The 20,704-nt window shown below is 37.8% G+C and overlaps 1 protein-coding gene across 1 annotated transcript in view; it reads left to right on the plus strand.

Moving 5' to 3' along the window:
* The window catches only part of CCDC69 (coiled-coil domain containing 69), a 40,410-nt gene extending 26,198 nt beyond the window's left edge, over nt 1-14,212 (plus strand). The window contains exons 4-9 of the mRNA XM_058170734.1: nt 3,036-3,117; nt 4,732-4,805; nt 5,959-6,060; nt 8,743-8,862; nt 10,423-10,520; nt 11,716-14,212. Of these exons, the coding sequence (XP_058026717.1) occupies nt 3,036-3,117; nt 4,732-4,805; nt 5,959-6,060; nt 8,743-8,862; nt 10,423-10,520; nt 11,716-11,881 (642 nt within the window). The 3' untranslated portion in view covers nt 11,882-14,212. The remainder of the gene's footprint in view (nt 1-3,035; nt 3,118-4,731; nt 4,806-5,958; nt 6,061-8,742; nt 8,863-10,422; nt 10,521-11,715) is intronic.
* Nucleotides 14,213-20,704: the final 6,492 nt, after the last annotated feature.

Genomic DNA, 20,704 nt, shown 5'->3' on the forward strand with positions numbered 1-20,704 from the left:
GAACTCACTTGGGATCTTTAAAAAAAACACGAATAAAAATGTTAGCTTCTCCCTGTACATTGGGAACCTCACCAATTTCACAACTGCTCATTTCCTTTCCTACTATTTCCCCTTTTCTCGCTCTTTGTGGAGAGTGGTATTGCAAGAGAAATTCTTGTGGGTTTTCCCAAAGTTGGGGAAAGTTTACCTACTTCCTTCTTTCTACTTTAATTGAAGGTGTTCAAACTGAGGAGAGTTAATTTTCTTCAAAGCACACTGAGATAGTGTTGCTTGGGTAAATACAGAAACAAAGTTAACAGCTTTTTTTTTTTTGAAAAGTTTTATTTTCTAAACAAACATACATAAAAACATCTTCAATAAAAATACAAACAGCATGTTGGTTGGTTACTTACAAATTTTTTGTGCAATTTCACCATACTTATAATATGTAATTTATTTAATTTTACATTTTGGTAAAATGTATACCACTATATATCCAATTATTTTGGTCAATTTATCATTTATGAATGAATATATGAATATATCCTCCCTATCTTCATATATTATGTTCTAGATTTTTATTGCTTACCTTATATTATTCGCTCCTCATCTTAATTCACACTAGTAATGTTACATTGCATTTTGCATCTTTCAACAATTCTTATATTATACATATCTCTATCAAGTGTCATTAACATATTTTATTATCTAAACATTGATAAAATAAATCCCATATCTTGTAATATTATTTATCTTCCTGTTCTCTAATTTCAAATGTCAATTTACTCATTTCTGCACATTCCATTATTTTCATAATAATTTCGTCTTATGTTGCTGTTTTCTCATTTTTCCAATTTTTTGCAAACACAATTCTAGCTGCTGTTACTACATTCACGATCAAATATCTCAATTCTCTATTATAAGTTTCAGGTATAATCCCCAGTAAGAAAACCCCTGGTTTAAAGTCTATATGTTTTTTTATAATTTTTTCCAGCCACATTTGGATTTTAGTCCAATATCTTTTAGCTTCTACGCATGTCCACCACATATGGTAGTATGAACCAGATTTCTGATGACATTTCCAACATTTTTCAGATTTATTCTTGAACATCCTGGCGATTCTCGTTGGGGATAAATGCCACCTATAAAACATCTTGTATAAATTCTCTTTATATGCAGTTGACATTGTCATTTTATAATTTTGTGACCACAACTTTTGCCATATATCTAGATCAATCCCATACCCAAAGTTTCCCCCCCAAGCAATCATTGTTTCTTTAACTTGTTCTTCTTCCAGTTTAACTTCTAATAAGTATCCATATAATTTTTAATTAGATTTTCATCATTACCTGTTAACATTTTATCTAAATTAGTCAGATTATTATAAAAACCTTCTGTCTTAAAGTCTTTATCATGTCTAGAATGTATTTGCAAATATGAAAACCAATTCATTTTTATACCTTGTTCTTCTAATTCTTGCATTGATTTGAGTTCACCCTTTTCATTCAACAATAAAATTAATAGCTTTATTATTTGGCTCCTGTGTCAGTAGACCATGGGCCAGTTTCTGCCCATGGTAGCTAGCTGATTTCCAATGGTTACCACCCAAGACTTGTGAGATATGGGCATCATTACTGAAAATGAGCTATACTATTTCTACCTAAATCATCATCATATGTCGCCTTTGACAAGACCTAAGTTTAACTCATAGAATCATCTATTGTAATGTCCTTCCTGTTAAAGACTACTTCAGCTTTAATTGCAACAATACAAGAGCAACCAACAGATTTAAACTTAATGTTAACCGCTTTAATCTAGATTGCAGAAAATATGACTTCTGTAACAGAATCATCAGTGCTTGGAATACTTTACCTGACTCTGTGGTCTCTTCCCATAATCCTAAAAGCTTTAACCAAAAACTTTCTACTATTGACCTCACCCCATTCCTAAGAGGACCATAAGGGGCGTGCATAAGCGCACAAACGTGCCTACCGTTCCTGTCCTATTGTTTTTCTTTTCTTTTCTTCTTCCTATATATATATTGATGCTTATACCTCCTAATATTTACTCATATATATGTTTATATACTATATAATCCTTTTTATATGATGTTGTGACAAAATAAATAAATAAATAAATAAATAAATGTTGACATCAGAATCTGCTGAAAATGTTACGTAGCCTGGTAATGAAATGTTCAGAACCAACTCACGAACCTTCACCCTCATCCTACACTCAAGCTACAGATATTCGCCACCATAACAGACTAGAATATTTTTAACAGCCACAGGTTGTTGGTTGACTATGGATACGAACTAACCATTAATTAATCTATCACTTTTCATCCATCAAGTCTGCTTCTTTATCTCTGTGCCACAGTGCTTTGTTAATAATTAAAGATTTCCCATGATAAAAACACACTTTTTGCAATTGATCCTTTTTTTTTTTTGGCATGGGTTCCCCCCCCCATACTTTAAAAGCCTTCCAAAACTGTAACTTTGTTGCTCGTATCCTTACCATTTATATTGATATTGATTGTTTCCAGGTTGCTTATTTGTACCCTATGACTATCATTAAGTGTTGTACCTTAGAATTCTTAATAAACGTATCTTTTCTTTTATGTACACTGAGAGCATATGCACCAAGACAAATTCCTTGCATGTCCAATCACACTTGGCCAATATAGAATTCTATTCTATTCTATTCTATTCTATTCTATTCTATTCTATTCTATTCTATTCTATTCTATTCTATTCTATTCTATTCTATTCTGTTGATCTGATGTTCGAATAGGAGAAAAGAATGCTTCTAACATCACCAGTCTCTATTCAAAATCCTACGCCAGTGTATTCAGATGCAGATTCATTAGGGTTATTCATAAAGCTGCATAAAATTAAAATGCTAATCTGGCCACTCCCATTTCAGTCCACTGTGAGACAATTTGAGGGGAAACTGCTCAAAATTCTTTTTGGTTGATTATAATGCATGTTTTATGATAATAATGTATTTTTTAAATTTATCTACAGGTTAACCTTTTATAACTTTCTCTCCCTTAGGTAGAGAAGGAGGACTTGCAGCACAAACAATTCTCTGAAAAATACAATATGTTGAAGAGAGAACAGGAGGAAATACTGCAAAGTAAGACTCTAAAACATGTTTATGGTGACATTTTTTCTGTTTCTGACTTTTTAAAAATAAAGCACCAATGTATGCCACCCTGAGTTATATATAAAAAAGGGCAGAAATAATAATCATCCAGATTAGCGTAAAATAAGTCTATGGGAAGTCTCTGCCATTAAAGGTGAAGGCTGGGAATGAAATGACTGTGGCTGCCCATATCTAGACAGGTCCAGGTTTTATTTATTTACTTAAAACATTTACATACCCACCCCTCTTGTAAACAACCCTGAGCACTTCTCAATCAAAAGTTCAAACAGCATAAAAACCACAGTAAACTGTAAAACCAAACATATTAAAAACATTAATAGCATCGTTGACTGAGTTGGGTGGCCATAGAAATTGAACAAATAAATGAATAAAAATTAAAAGCAATAAACACCTGACACCAAGTCAAACTTCTAATGTGCAGTTTACCTATTCTTATCTCATGGGGGGGGGAGCTGGGTCTTCAAAGTTTTATGGAAGGCTAAGAGGGCAGAGACCTGCCAAAGTTCGGGGGGGTGTTCCTTAAGGCAGGGGCTATTATAGAAAAGGCAGCCATCAGATGGCAATATTTAAGGGAAGGGAAGAGGAGACTGGCCACCTATCTGACCCAGTATGAGGTGCAGATGTCCTTTGGGGCTTCCCAAAGACATTGGGGATCCCTTGCCTTGCAGTTCAATACTCTGTTTGAATGACAGACCTTCAGAAGAGCAAGCTTCTGTTTACATCTACTGCACTTGTTGATAATAATACAGATTCTATTGCTTTTCTGGATGGGCTTAGTTCTGGTGGTCTAAGTGAGATTGCGAAATTGTCCATTGGATCTTCTGCCTCTCAGTGCTTTCCTTTTTGGTCCTACCCATCACAGATAGTTGTCCTTTATTAACAGCATCATTAACAAGTCTCTTTCTCCAGTTTTATGGGAAGGATACCAAAAGGTGGCCGAATGACCAAAGCATAAGTAATAACTACAGAGACTCAGCAAGGAATGGCAGGAATAGCATCACATTTATGAGCACAATTTTTAATGACTGATGATTTAATCACCTCTTAAAAAGCTTTAGTCATAATTTTGCTGTAAAGAAAGTGGTGCCTACTGATTTCTCTAGCAATTGGTGATGCTTGCAGGAAACCCTTGGCTCATCACCGGTATGACATCTCCCCAAACCAATTTGCCATCGTTCAGTTCTTGTTCCCTATAGACAGCTCATATTCACTTGAGATGCACAATACTTTAATAATGCACCAAGACAAATTCCTTTTATGTCCAATCACACTTGGCCAATAAAAAATTCTATTCTATTCTATTCTATTCTATTCTATTCTATCCTATCCTATCCTATCCTATCCTATCCTATCTATCCTATCCTATCCTATCCTATTCTAATGTGGCTCATTCTGTTTTTCAGTGCCTTCTGGCTCTTTGTCCATATAATTGTTAATGCTCTGTTTGCTTACTCCGTCTGCCTCCTGGATGTGACTCAATACAAGTGATTTGTCAGTCACTGCATATAAAGAAAAAATGGATACATCAAAATGGAGCTTGTGCTTTCTTTTTTTTTGGACCCCCATTTTGTCTTTCTCTTGCAGAACTCCAGAAAACACATGATCAAGAGAAGCTGTTCCTAACCGAAACCTACCAAAAAACTCAGGCATCTTTGCAGGTACCAGTTTCTCTGCTTCAGGGAAACAGAAAGCTCCAGATTCAGTACAGCAGGTCAAGTACAATTCCATAATTACCAACCAGAGTAAGGAGGCACACAGATAGAACAATGCAGATCAAAAACAGAGATCAAATAAGTGGAGCCTTTTTTGCTGACAACTTATAATATAATATAATATAATATATTATATTATAATATAATATAATATAATATAATATAATATAATATAATGTATAGTATAGTATAGTATAGTATAGTATAGTATAGTATAGTATAGTATAGTATAGTATAGTATATTATATTATATTATATTATATTATATTATATTATATTATATTATATTATATTATATTATATTATATTATATTATATTATATTAAGTTGTCAGCAAAAAAGGCTCCACTTATTTGATCTCTGTTTTGATCTGCATTGTTCTATCTGGTCCCTTCCCAATGTGCCTCCTTACTCTGGTTGGTAATTATGGAATTGTACTTTTGTGCTTCTAGAGGACACAATGCTGGAGGGTATAAATTGGATCATTCTATTATATATTGCACTTTGAGGAATTGGGGACCATGAAGCTAGCTATAGGTGTGTGGTGGTAGAAAATTATTATTGCTATTCTGTTCTTGTTTGGAAACACCAACATCCTAATTAATAATAATAATAACAACAACAACAGAGTTGGAAGGGACCTTGGAGGTCTTCTAGTCCAACCCCCTGCCCAGGCAGGAAACCCTATACCATTTCAGACAAATGGTTATCCAACACTTTCTTAAAATTCTCCAGTGTTGGAGCATTTGGAGCATAATGACCTATGGCATCTTCCGGAGTCTTCTGTTCATAATAAAAGAGAAACAGGGGAAGTCTTGTGACATCACAACAATGGATGGGTGATGCTATAATATCATTGGTGGAGAAATGCCCAAAACCAATAATATGGTAGTATAGCATTCCGAGTGCTATGGCTTCTGTATCAGAAATGGCAAAAGGAAGTTTTGTCCCAAATCATTAACCTTTGAGGTTCTGATGAAATTGAAAAATGAGGTAGCCAATGATGAAATCGACTCACTATGGCACTGAGTGTGGAGAACAGAGAAAATGTGATGAAAGCCATAAAGTAAGACTAATCTGTCTCATCTTTCTGCTCCAGGAGACCATTGACAAGCTGACTTCCCAGCTGAAGGCCTTTCAGGAGAAAATGAAACGGGTAGAAGAGTCAATTCTGAGCAGAGATTATAAAAAGCACATTCAGGTGACTTACACTGTATGGGATATTTTGATCTGTTTATTTAAAGAGAGCGTCTAAACACCAGAGTCTTCTGAACATACCAAAATAAAACCACAATAAAAATGTTGGAGGAAGGATACTTACGTGGTTTTGCTTTCAGCAGCCATTCCGCACTATACGGTCATAAAAACAATAATTGTTCCCAGTTCCTATCGCTGCTTGGTTTAGGGTGTTTGAAACTGTTTACGGGTTATCCTTGAATTACAACTAACTAATGTGGACATAAAGCATAATGTCACATGATCACACCACTTAGCAATGGTAAACCCTGCAGTCCTTGCTGCTATTTGTCATTAAGTGAAAATAGTGGGTTCTTAAGCAAATATTTTCTCGCAATTTCCTGTCAGCTTTCCACAAATAAACTGAGCGTGGAAGCTGGCAGGAAGTTGCAAGACCCATGTGGCTTGCAAACAAGACAGAGACATGCAAGTGGCTAAGGGTGGGAGAAGGAGCAAGGAAGTGCAACAGGGTCTGGGGTGGGGATGCAAGCATACACAAGTAGCAAAGGTCACACAGCGGAGCATGGTGAAGCTTGGGGTGACTGCTGCTGGGCAGGGTTAGGGAGCACAAGATTATGCAGGTGACTAGGAAAGTGTGGCACAAGTACACAGGCAAGAGAAACTTACCCAAAAAACTTCCAACCTTCTCTGCCAGCTTCCACATGACTTTGCTTGTGGGAAGCTAGCAGGGAAAGTTCCACCTGATTGAAAGATGCTGGAACCATTGTAAGTGCAAATCAGGCATTGGCCACGCCCAGTTTAGTGAAGGGGGGAAAAGTTGCAATATGTCACGTGAGGACGCTGTGACAACACGAGTTTATTTATTTATTTATTTATTTATTCATATTTGTATACCGCCCTATCTCCCAAAGGACTCAGGGCGGTTCACAGGCAAATAAAACATTTATGTACAAATTAAGATAACCATTAAAAAACTTATTCTAATGCCAAATTATTAAAAATATAAATATAAATATTAAAACCAATTTAAAACCCCTATAAATTTAAAATCTAGTCCAGTCCTGCACAAATGAATAAATGTGTCTTGAGCTCGCGACGGAAGGTTCGGAGGTCCGGAAGTTGACGGAGTCCTGGGGGGAGTTCGTTCCAGAGGGTGGGAGCCCCCACAGAGAAGGCCCTTCCCCTGGGCGTCGCCAGACGACACTGCCTAGCTGACGGCACCCTGAGGAGTCCCTCTCTGTGAGAGCGCACGGGTCGGTGAGAGGTATTCGGTAGCAGCAGGCGGTCCCGTAGATAACCCGGCCCTATGCCATGAAGCGCTTTGAAGGTGGTTACCAAAACCTTGAAGCGCACCCGGAAGGCCACAGGTAGCCAGTGCAGTCTGCGCAGGATTGGTGTCATACGGGAGCCACGGGGGGCTCCCTCTATAACCCGCGCAGCCGCATTCTGAACTAACTGCAGCCTCCGGATGCCCTTCAAGGGGAGCCCCATGTAGAGAGCATTGCAGTAATCCAGGCGAGACGTCACGAGGGCGTGAGTGACCGTGCATAGGGCATCCCGGTCTAGAAAGGGGCGCAACTGGCGAACCAGGCGGACCTGGTAGAAAGCTCTCCTGGAGACGGCCGTCAAATGATCTTCAAAAGACAGCCGTTCATCTAGGAGGACGCCCAAGTTGCGCACCCCTTCCATTGGGGCCAATGACTCGCCCCCAACAGTCAGCCGAGGACTCAGCTGACTGTACCGGGATGCCGGCACCCACAGCCACTCTGTCTTGGAGGGATTGAGCTTGAGCCTGTTTCTCCCCATCCAGACCCGTACGGCCTCCAAACACCGGGACAGCACTTCGATGGCTTCGTTGGGGTGGCCCGGTGTGGAAAAGTACAGCTGGGTGTCATCAGCGTACAGCTGGTACCTCACACCGAAGCCACTGATGATCTCACCCAGCGGCTTCATATAGATGTTGAACAGAAGGGGCGAGAGAATCGACCCCTGCGGCACCCCACAAGTGAGGCGCCTCGGAGCCGACCTCTGCCCCCCTGTCAACACCGTCTGCGACCGATCGGAGAGATAGGAGGAGAACCACCGATAAACGATGCCTCCCACTCCCAATCCCCCCAACCGGCGCAGCAGGATACCATGGTCGATGGTATCAAAAGCCGCTGAGAGGTCTAATAGGACCAGGGCAGAGGAGCATCCCCTATCCCTGGCCCTCCAGAGATCATCCACCAACGTGACCAAAGCCATCTCCGTGCTGTAACCGGGCTGGAAGCTGGACTGGAATGGGTCTAGATAGACAGTTTCATCCAGGTGTAAGGGAAACTGATATGCCACCATACTCTCTACAACCTTCGCCGCAAAGCGAAGGTTGGAGACCAGACGATAATTACCTAAAACAGCCGGATCCAGGGAAGGCTTCTTGAGGAGGGGTCTCACCACCGCCTCTTTCAAGGCGGCCTTTGAGACCCCTGCTTTATAAGAAGCAACCTTGAATTGCACCTGGAAACAAATTGGCAAGCAGTGAAGCTCTCAGAGCATGCCCAGTCCTGCTCTGGACTAGTTGACGCTTAATGCCTTTTTTGCTGGCTATTTGGGCAACTTATGCTAGGAAAAAAAAAAAAAAGAAGAACAGAGCTGCTACAAACAAATAAATGCATTTCTCCCTTTTTTAAAATAAAAACCTTTAAAGGACTACGGGACCCCCAGCCAGTTCTGGGAGCAAGAACTAGAGAGTCTACATTTTGTCATTGAGATGAAGAATGAACGCATCCACAGCTTGGACAAGAAGCTGTTGAACCTGGAAATAGTGGTGGGTTACTTGTATGAATTCTAAATGTGACTGAAAAGACTAATAAAAGAGCTATATTGTGCTTCAAAAGAGAAAGAGTGAGAATCGCCTTTTCCAATTTTGTGCCACTGGACATTGTGGAATGAAAAGATAGGAATATAGGTAACTGCCTTATTCTAAGGGTCCTTCCAAATGACCCTTAGTCATCATGGCCCAAGTCATCTAATCTCCCTATTAAAATGAAGAATGGCTTGAGAAGGCTCTTTTAGGATACTTCAATGCAACAGGAACTGGCATTTTCACATGTTTATGAATATGCAGTGTTCCCAGAGAACTGACAGTCCATCAGTTTCCCCTTCTTGGGAAGTATCTCAACCAATCAGTAGTCCTCTATCAGCCTATTTAGGGATGCCTTATCCCACCCCTCTGATTTGTGAGGAAGTACAACAAAGCCCTTTTTTCCATTCTCCAGAATGAACAAGCTTTTTTTTCAACTGGCCATATTAGGATCCCTTTATGCAAACCTGCCATCCCCTCCTTGCCTTAATGGGATAACAGGAGCCGGGAGGTGGAATCCAGGGGTCTCTTCCTACAGCTTCATAGGCTGCCCTTTGCAAGACAAGGCTGCGATTCACTTCAGTGGTACTTGTTTCCATTTTGCCCAAAACTTCCCAAATGCAATAGTAGGAAGGAGAAACCAGGTGACTGGCTAAACATCTAGTAATTATGTTTGTTTTTGTTTTTGTTTTAATTTGAATTTATATCCCGCCCTTCTCCAAAGACTCAGGGCGGCTTACAATGTGTTAAGCAATAGTCTTCATCCATTTGTATATTATATACAAAGTCAATTTAATTGCCCCCAACAATCTGGGTCCTCATTTTACCTACCTTATAAAGGATGGAAGGCTGAGTCAACCTTGGGCCTGGTGGCACTTGAACTTGCAGTAATTGCAAGCAGCTGTGTTAATAACAGACTGCATTAGTCTGTAGAGCCACCAGAGGCCCCTGTCAATTATGTTGACAGATGACTAGGGGACTCAGTTCTCTTTGTTAGTGGATCCATGTAGAACTCAGGGTCAGATCACTGATCATACCGAATATGTTTTATTTATACTGGTAAGGATTCTTCGGGGCTATGGATAGGCATTTTTTCAGCCCTAATTGGAGCTGTTGGGAATTGGGAACTGTATCTGGAACCTTTGACCTTCCCTGAAAATCATGTGCTTTTTCATAAAGATAAATGCTAATGTTTGGAGTTATAATCTTTATAAGATTATAACTCCAAATGCACCTTTGGAAGGTGCATTTGGGCTTGAAAAATATTTTACAACCAGTAATGTTCTTCCATTTCCTACAGAGGGCAAGTGATTCCCAATTCTCTATAGATATGAGGGCCAAGACCAGGATTTTATTAGTGCACTTATAAAGCTACAGTTTCCAGGATGAAAATATGTTTAGGGCGATCACATTCCCATAAAGTTCTGTGGCTTGCTACTTTGTCTTTATGTGACTGTGAGGTTCTTGCATGCTATATACCTTGGTTGTATTTGAGGTTTGCTTACTGTTCTGGTCTTCTCTTAGATGGAGTCAAACTTACTACTTGAAGAGAAAATTAAAATTCTACAACAGGAAAATGAAGATCTCCAAGTACGGATGCAGAACCAAGTGTCAGTGACAAGGTGGGGTCTTCACTACAGCAACAATCCTTAAAAGATTTTATTTTGTTTATTTATTAGATTTTTATCTCACCTTTATTACTTTATAAGTAACCCAAGGAGCAGAAGATCCTATTTTCCACACAACAAGAAACCTGTGAAGTGAGAGGGGTCCAGAGCGTTTGGCCCAAAGTCACCCAGCCAGCTTTTATGCCTAGGGCAGAACTAGAACTCAGTTTAGCCTGGCGCTTTAATCACTAGACCCAAACTAGCCCCCATTCAAAGATGATTCTTGTTTGATCAGTTTTCTATGTCAGTGTGATCTGATGACTATGGGAAATGTTTTTATATCCCAAAGTCTCATGGCTACTGCACTTAGTAGCATTACAAACATCTGAAGAACTACTAAATTCTTGGGCAGTTTTTCTTTTAAAAAAGATGTATATTTTCAATAATATATTATGTGTGCTTTTCTCCCCAGTCAGTAATTTCTCCTAGTAGAATTGGGTGACTGCTTTGTGGCTTCCATACATTTTTAAACTGCAACCTTCCATTATTCCTCCCAACTGTTCAACTAGCTAGGCTCATACAGCACACTGAGCCATAATGGCATTACTCTAGCTTTGTCTTAAAAGCCACTATAGTTTGGAAATCATGGTTTATGACTTATAATGATGTATTCAATAAATTATGATCAAGGAAATCATGGCTTAGCATTTTGTCCAGGCTACAGCTGATGACAATTAAGAGTTTAGTAACATTTGAAGAGCCACAAATAAGAATAGAATCTGTATACTTTCTGACTCTGGAATTAACTGGGATTGTCATTTCTGATGCCTCAAGGATCTTTCTCCAGAGAGTGAGGCTTGTGTTTTGGGGACCATGCAGAATATTAGCAATGTTAAGGGGAAAATTGGGCATCTTAAATATCTTCAAGGAATCAAGAACTCATTGTGCTAATTCCCCAAGCCTTCATCAATGCAAAAAACAATAAAAATTATTAGGTCCAATTAGAAAGGCTTTGAAGTCCACAAAGCCTTCAAAGCCTTTCTAATTGGAAAGTTTTAAGCTATGCTTAAAGCCACTAAGCTACACAATTTGTATACTTGGTTTATATAGAAGAAGTGACAAATCCTTGGAATGAAAACTGATGCATACTTCTTTCTTCCTATCTGTACACTGTGGCCTAAGAACTGTAATTCTTACCATGTTTTAATAGGCAGCTGTCTGAGGAGCTTCTGACCATTCGTGAGGCCCTGGAGAAGGAGACCCAGCTGAGGGAGCAAGGTCACCGAGAGAAAGAGGAGCTCTTGTACAGGGTGCTTCATGGCGATTCAGGCCACCCCTTTGCTATCTCTACTGAGACTTCACTCATTGCCACATAGCACTTTGAGAGGCCAAAGACACTGACGTGGTATAAAAACAGAAAAGGAGGGAAGGAGACCACAACGTGACTGTTTCATCATTGCATTCTGCTCCAGAGGTGTTCAGATATTTTTTTTTATCTCATGTCCCTTAAGGTGGCCCTCAAGGGACATGCCACAGGTCACACTCCTCCCTGACAAATGAGGGCCAATTTAAGAAATGGGAGTAGACGTAACATTCACATTAAATGAATTAAATAATTCCCTGATTGTTTAAGAATTTTCCATTTCTGCCACATTAATAATCGCAATGTATTGGTGTGGAGGGGATCATGCTGAAGGCTGGCAAGGGAGGGCCTGGGTTCAGGTTATACATCTCTGTACTGGCCCTGGTGTTATTCTATGACCTAAAGACAATTCTTGTTGGGATTTTCTCTTATGCCCTTATTCTTTGAAATCCTGAAGAATGGGACTTTTCCATCTTCCTTTCAATTTCAGTGCTAGTCAGGGAGTTCACCCTGCTATTCAGCAGTCAGACCAGGTCCCAAGAAGTATCAGAATTAACTACCTCATAATAGACCATGTGAGGGGGTAAAAAAATAAGAGAAAAAGGAGTAGGAGCTACAAATAAATTGCACTTCACAGTCACACATCTGTGAGATACTAGATATTAAATGAAAGGTTTACACTTGATTTCAATCGATGGAACTAGAGCTATACCAAAATTCTAAAGTAGTTTGATTTTAAGCCAGTGCTTTGTAAATTTGAACATATTTGTAACTAAGTTTCTTTCTCCATTGCATCTTTCTTCTGCTGTGTCTCTCCATGATTTTTCTATCTTGTGCCTAGCTGATGGGTGACTCAAAAGGTTAAGTCATCCTTAGCTGGGCTTGGATTAGTGTAGCACAGTATTTTCTCATCTAGTAAAATCAGGGGACTATATGAGTAGTGCCTTAAAACTAAGACAATTGTAGGATTGTCACCATAGAGTTAGGATAGGAATTACCAGTGGGGCAACAACTTTATGATTTTCTACTGATTTAAGGGTGGGTGGCTAGCACTTAACACAGTAGTGGAGAAAGATGTGGAGACTCTAGAAAGAGTACAGAGAAGAGCAACAAAGATGATTAGGGGACTGGAAGCTAAAACATGAAGATCGGTTGCAGGAACTGGGCACGTCTAGTTTAATGAAAAGAAGGACTAGGGGTGACATAATAGCAGTGTTCCAATATCTCAGGGGTTGCCACAAAGAAGAGGGAGTCAAGCTGTTCTCCAAAGAAGAATAGGGTAGGGTAGGACAAGAAGCAAAGGGTGGAAACCAATCAAGGAGAGAAGCAACTTAGAACTAAGGAGAAATTTCCTGACAGAACAATTAAATCAGTGGAACAACTTGCCTCCAGAAGTTGTGAATGCTCCAACACTGGAAGTTTTTAAGAAGATGTTAGATAGCCATTTGTCTGAAGTGGTGTAGGGTTTCCTGCTTAGCAGGGGTTAGACTAGAAGACCTCCAAGTGTCCCTTCCAATTCTTATTTTATTCTATTCTAAGGCCTTAAGGAAGATGGATTAACCTGGATTGACCACATTCTCAGGAAATGAGAAATGCAATTTCAGGGGGCATGACAAAGAGTGAATTGTGTCCTTTCGTGACAGATCACAAGTCGTAATTACTTTTTTAGGGGGTGCAAATATTAAACATTTCCTGGGGGCATGGGGGATTAAAAAGTTTAGCAATCACTGCTTTAAGGGAAGATGTTGAAGTTTTTCCTGCCAAACGGGGCTACTTTTCCTTAATCACCTTTCATATCGTTAAGAAAAGCTTTTAAAAATTACTCAGTTATGTGAGCTTGATTGTTCTGGGTCTCCCCATTTTCTCTGTTAGAATTATGATCAGTCCCATACCATATCTTCCTATTATCTAACTTTCTAGATCAAATAACTGGTTCTCAATGATTTGGAAGACAACAGAAAAAAAGAATCATTTTAGTTAATTTGCTTCCAAAATCAAACTCGTTTGTCTTGTTTGACAGGGTCTCTCTTTGCTGGTTCAAAATTTTGAGAATGGTATATTAGAATGGTTCTCAAAAATTGAAGAGAGATCAAAATTCTTATTGTATGACTGTTCTGTAAAGCTGATTAATGACAATGCCCTCTACTGATTGTAGAGTGGTGCTACAAGTTACATTAAAAAAGTGATTGTCAAATTGGAAGCACTACTATAGACATGTAATAATTTAAATTCAAAGAAATTGGATGTTAAAATGTATTGTTCTAATGAAGAGATTAAATTGATGTTTATTGTGGTTCTAGTGCAATGTAGACATTGAATGAAGTGAATAAATATTAGTACTTAGTATTGCTATATATTCAAGGAAAGCTGATATAGTTTTATCCTGGAAAAACATTACAAAGATTTAACTAACTTCTGAACTGCCCTCTAGATAAATGCAGTGACCTGTGTGCTACAAAATCTGATTTTGGAGTGACCCTCTCCAACATATAATACTTTCTATTCGAGTAAACTAATTTGTTCAGGGCAAAATTGTTCCTAGATAAAAATTACTTAGAGGTAATTTTTTCACTCTACTCTGCCCTGATCTTAGATCCAGTTGTGACATTGTGGTTGAAAAAGGATATAATCAAACTGGAGCAGGTTCAGTGGAGAGTGACCATAATGGAGAACAGTTAAAGGATCTTGGTGTATTTAGCCTATATAAGGGAGGGCAGATATGATAGCAGCCTTCAAATATTTTAAGAGCTATCACACAGAAGAAAGAATGGATGTATTCTCTATTGCCTAATGGTATAGTACCAATGGATTAAAGCTACAAGGAAGTAGATTCAGACTAGATATTAGGAATATCTTTCTGATTGATGTCCTTTGTAGAATAGACTGCTACATGAAGTGATGCATTCTACCTCACCAAATAGCAGTCAGAGATGCTCCAGTGCAGAGGTGTCAAACTCGTGACGACATAGTTGTCACGTGACATATTGCAACTTTTCTCCCCTTCGCTAAACTGGGGATGGGCATGGCCAGCGCGTGACGCATCCGGCCCATGGGCCACGAGTTTGACATCCCTGCTCTAATGGATCCTGTATCAGTAGGAACTAGTTGACCAAGTTGTACTATGATTCTGGGAAAACTCCATAAAAGCTCTCTTTATTCAACACCAGCACTTACGTAGTAACTGATTAAAAATTTCCTGGGCAACATCATTCTGTCCATTATTTTAATTGGTTCCCTTGATTTACCTTATTGGCTAAGCCTAGTTCTCAAGAAGTGATTTTTGTAGGAATATCTACTGTGTTTTTCAGAATGATTTATACAAAGGAATATAATGTACCATGGCACATTATGCCACCAAACAATGGATACATGGTGTCCTATAGATAAATATTCAAGCCCAACAGAACATAGGATTGCAGTTTGCAGGACCAAGTCAGCAAACATACCTAATACTCCTTTCTCCTCATATTTTTCCCACAACTCTGTGAGGTAAATTGGTATAATAAGAGTGAGTGGTTGGCATGAGATCATCCTACATGGATCCTACACACTTTCATGCCTAAAGTGGGACCAGAACTCACAGAACTCACAGTCTCCTGGTTTTTAGTCTGATGCTGTAATCACTGCTAGACCCAACTGGCTAGCTAGAATCACTAGATTTGAAATACATAATTCCAGATAAGTCACAGATGGCAACAAAAAAAATTATAGTTTATCTCCTTACTGCCATCTACTGCCATATTTTAGCAGTTCAGTTCTCATCGCTTAATTATTTCCAGCAGCAGCTATTCACTCATACAACTGTGCATTATAAAACCACTTTGTTAGCAAGTACATTATCTGGCTTTACTGCCTTTTTTTATTTCAAGTAGAGATCCTTCAATTTACAGTACTATTAATTACAGAACTGAAGTTCTAATAAGAAAATGGAAGTCTTATTCTTGAACTAACTCAGAAAAAGGCACAAGTTCAGCCACTGCTGCTTTTTCCTATATTTTTATCCAGAAAACCAGTGAATAAATTTTTTTGATGAAAACTAATATTTAAACAAGTATTTCCATTTTTAAATATATATTCTCAAAAAATTCTTTGGACTTTTCCCTGAATTGCCTTAACAGATGCCTTACTTAGAAATGGTGGAGACAAATGATAAAATTAATATCAGAAATACCAGGGAAGATTCTGGAAAAGATAATCAAGCAACAAATCATTGAACACCTAGAAGCAAACAAAGTAATAACCAAAAGCCAACATGGGTTTGTCAAAAACAGATCATGCCAGACTAATCTCATTGCATTCTTTGACAAAATGACAAAATTAGTGGACCAGAAGAATGCTGTCAATATAATTTACTTGGACTTCAGTAAAGCATTTGATAGAGTAGACCATAACCTACTACTAGATAAAGCAGAAAAATGTGGGTTAGACAGCATCACCACCAGATGGATTCGTAACTGGCTGACCAACCGCATTCAACGTGTAGTCCTCAATGGAACTACATCCACATGGAGGGAAGTATGCAGTGGAGTACCCCAAGGCTCTGTTTTAGGCCCAGTACTCTTCAACATCTTCATCAATGACTTGGACAAGGGGATAGATGGGGAACTCATCAAATTTGCAGATGACACCAAGCTGGCAGGAATAGCCAACTGTTATGTCCTGCACCGGCAGTGGCGGCCCCTAGTGGTGGAGATGGTTTCTTGTTCTGTTCTGATTGGCTCCCGCTTTTGGAGCTGAATAGAAAGAGGGCTGTCAAAGCAGGCCTGGTCTGCTGGTTGTTGCTGGTCTCTGTGAGTTAAAATAAACGTTATGTGTGAACATCTGTGGAGCCTCAATTATTACGGAACCCACAGAATATAATACTGGCGACGAGGACTGAGGAAAGTACGTGAGTTGCTGAGCTGCTGAGCGAGCCAAAGTGTGAATTTCTCCTCAGAGCTATTCAGATCCCTGGCCTACAGAGCAAACCATGGGATCGCCTCAGAACTTTGTGCCTTTTAACCCAGTGACCGAATTGTGGGAGGCATTTGTAGCCCGTTTTGAATGCTTTCTTATTGCCAATGAATATACAAACCTATCTAGTAAAAGGAAGCGTGCTTATTTCCTGGGTTTCTGTGGGGCAGAAATGTTCGAGACGGCCATGACATTGATGGCCCCCCAGTCAATTCATGCAGGGACTTGGGATGACTTCATGGCTAAATTAAAAAGACATTATGCCCCGACACCCTCCAGAATCGCCCGGCAGCTGTTTTACCATAGGGATCAGGCTGAGGGGAATCGATAAACCAGTATGTAGCCGCTTTATAGTCGCCATTGCTAATTTGTTTTTTTTTTTTTATTAAAATAGTTTTACAACAATTAAATTTTTCCCCTCCCCTCCTCCTAAACCCCTCCCCGGACTTCCCGGAGCAAACACAAGGTATAGTTCCTTAAACAAAACAGTCATACATTAAATTTTTAAAATCTAACACAATTATAATCTTTCTCTCACATAACCTGACTTCTTCCATTAAAATCAAAATAACATCCTTCATTCAAAAGCAATCCGAAATTTCTTAATCTGATATCTATTTTGAATATAATCAATCCAGTTCTTCCATTCATTTAAATATTTTCTTGAGTACTGTCTTTCAAGAAGGCTGAGATTTTAGCCATCTCAGCCAAATTGGAAACTTTCAATATCCATTCTTCTATTGTGGGTAATTCTTTTTTCTTCCAATATTGTCCAATCAACAGTCGTGCTGCTGTTATTAAGTTCAAAATCAACTTAGTCTCAATCACTGTACAGTCCGTTGTTATTCCCAAAAGGAAAAATTGCGGTAGGAACTTTATCTTCTTCTTCAAAACATTCTGCATAATCCACCAGATTCTTATCCAAAAAGACTTAATTTTCTTACAAGTCCACCATACATGAAAATATGTAGCATCATCACAATTACATCTCCAACATTTCGCTTGCATATCTGGATACATACATGATAATTTCTTAGGATCTAAATGCCATCTATAAAACATCTTATAAAAATTTTCCTTAAATTCTGCGCTTGCGTAAATTTAACATTTCTAACAAATTTTTTCCCATGTTTCCAACATTATTGGTTCTTGAATATTCTGTGCCCATTTTATCATACAATCCTTTATTAAATCTCTTTCAGAATCTATTTCTATCAACACAGTATACAATCTCTTTATATGCCCCTGAGTTTGATTTCTAATTTGTTTAACCAAATTTTCTTCATTTTGAATGATACCAATTTTCTGATCTTCTTTCCATCTAGCCTTTAACTGTCCATATTGAAACCAAGTATAATTCCTCCCTTCTTCTTTTAATGTATCCAAAGATTTTAGTTGTAAATTTCCCTCTCATTGTATAAAAGATCTTTATAAGTAATCATTTCTTGTTCCTGTTCTATATTTATATTCTCTACTGCGTGCCTAGGACATGCCCATATAGGAATTTTGTAATTTAACTTATAATAATATTTTTTCCAGACACGCAGAAGAGAAATTCTCAACACATGATTCTTAAAAGCTTTATCTACTTTCTTATCATACAATAAATATGCATGCCAACCATATAATAAATCATAACCTTCTATATTCAAAATCCTTTCCTCCGTCAAATTAAACCAATCACTTAATACCGAAGAACAACTGCTTCATAATACAATTTTAAATTAGGCATTTTAATCCTCCTCTTTCCGTGTATCTTGCATTATTTTCATTTTGACTCTCGCTTTTTCCTTCCCATATAAATTTATTAATTCCAATCTGCCATTCATCCAAATTTTTATCTTTCTTAATTATTGGTATCATCTGAAACAAGAACAAGAATTTAGGCAAAACATTCATTTTATAGCTGCTATTCTCCTAACAAAGATAATTGTAATTTTTCCAAGTATTCATTTCCTTCTGAATTTTTTCCATAACACATCATAATTATTCTTATACAATTTCCATTTGATGATGTAAGAAAGACTCCTAAATATTTAACCTTTTTACAATTTCAAATCCTGTTATTTCCTCTAGTTTTTCTTTCTGGTTCTTAATCATATTTTTGGTTAACACTTTTGTTTTATTTTGATTCACTTTAACCCCTGAGACCCTTCCATATTCATTAATTACTTCCAACAAATATACACTGAATTTATAGGCTGAGTCAACATAACAACCAAATCATCTGCAAATGCTCTGACTTTATATTCATATCTTCTAATTCTAATACCTCTATCTCCCTTAACTCTCTTATCTTATCCAATAAAGGTTCCAAAGATAAAATAAACAATAAAGGTGATAAAGGACACCCCTGCCTTGTTCCTTTCGCAATTTTAAAACTATCTGTCAAACTACCATTAATTATTATCTGAGCTGTTTGCTCTCCATAAATTGCCCTAAGTATTCGTATAAAACCATTTCCAAATTGCATTTTGTCTGTTAATTTAAATAAAAATTCCCAATGCAAACGATCAAAAGCTTTCTCTGCATCCAAAAATATAAACGCTGCCGGAATCTGATTTTTCTTTTCCAAGTATTCCAATATATTCACTATCTGCCTAACGTTATTCCTCATTTGTCTCCCTTTTATAAAACCAGACTGGTCAGTGTGGATCCTTTGTTGTACAATTTCCATTAACCTATTTGCCATTATTTTTGCAAAAATCTTATAATCATTATTCAAGAGAGAAATTGGTCTATAATTCCCAGGCTTAGTACAATCCTGATCCTCTTTTGGTATCAATGAAATAAAAGTAGTCCTCCATGATGGTGGTACTCCTCCTCCCCTCAATATCTGATTGAATAACTCCATAAGTGGACCAACTATCTCATCCTGTAACTTTTATAATATATTGCTGTAAGTCCATCTGTGCCCGGGATTTCCTATTTTTAATTGCTTTATTACCCAAATAATTTCCTCAGAAGTTATAGGCCGATTCAACTCTTCCCTTTGTTCATTAGTTAAACCTTTAACCTTATATTCTTTCAAATATTTATCAATATCCATATTCAATATTGTATCTCTGGCATATAAATTTGTATAATATTCCAAGAAAGCTTTTTTAATTTTATCCTGTTGAAATCGCACTTTACCCTTGTATTCAATTCCTTCAATAGTACGTGCTTTCTGTCTTTTCCTTAACATATAAGCCAACCACCTCCCTGATTTATTGGCATTACAAAAAGTATTATGTTTAGCATATTGTATATTGGTTGCCACCTGATCTGCCATTAACATATTAAATTGACTCTGTAATATCTTTATCGCCTCAATAGTTTTTAAATCATGTGGATTATATACCAATAATTGTTGTTTCCTCTGAATTTCCTCTTCTAAATCCCTCGCTGTTTTTGTAGTTTTCTCCTCTGTCTACTATTAATATATATCAAGTTTCCTCTCATAAAGGCCTTGCTCGCGTCCCACACCATTTCTATCAAGTTCCCTTTCCCAAATTATAATCAAAAATTCTTTCATTTGTTTTTACATTGATTTACATTATCCTCATATCTAAACAAATTTTCATTTATTCTCCATGATCTTCTTCCACCTTCATATTGCAACTCCATCCATACGGACTATGATCAGTTAAACACCTTGGAAATATCTTTGTTTTCCTAACCCTAGAAAGCAAGTCATTGGTAATTAATATAAAATCAATACGTGAAAAGATTGATGCCTATCCGAAAAATAAGTATAATCTCTATCATCAAAAATTCTGCCTTCTCCATATATCTTTCAACTCAAAATCTTCCATCAAATCAAAAAGATTTAGGCAATTTTGCATGCATAGGAATTTTCTTAGAAAGAGTTCTTTTATCTTTTCTAATGTCCATTACACCA

Source organism: Ahaetulla prasina, chromosome 2, assembly GCF_028640845.1.
Source record: "Ahaetulla prasina isolate Xishuangbanna chromosome 2, ASM2864084v1, whole genome shotgun sequence".
Classification (NCBI taxonomy): Eukaryota; Metazoa; Chordata; class Lepidosauria; order Squamata; family Colubridae; genus Ahaetulla; species Ahaetulla prasina.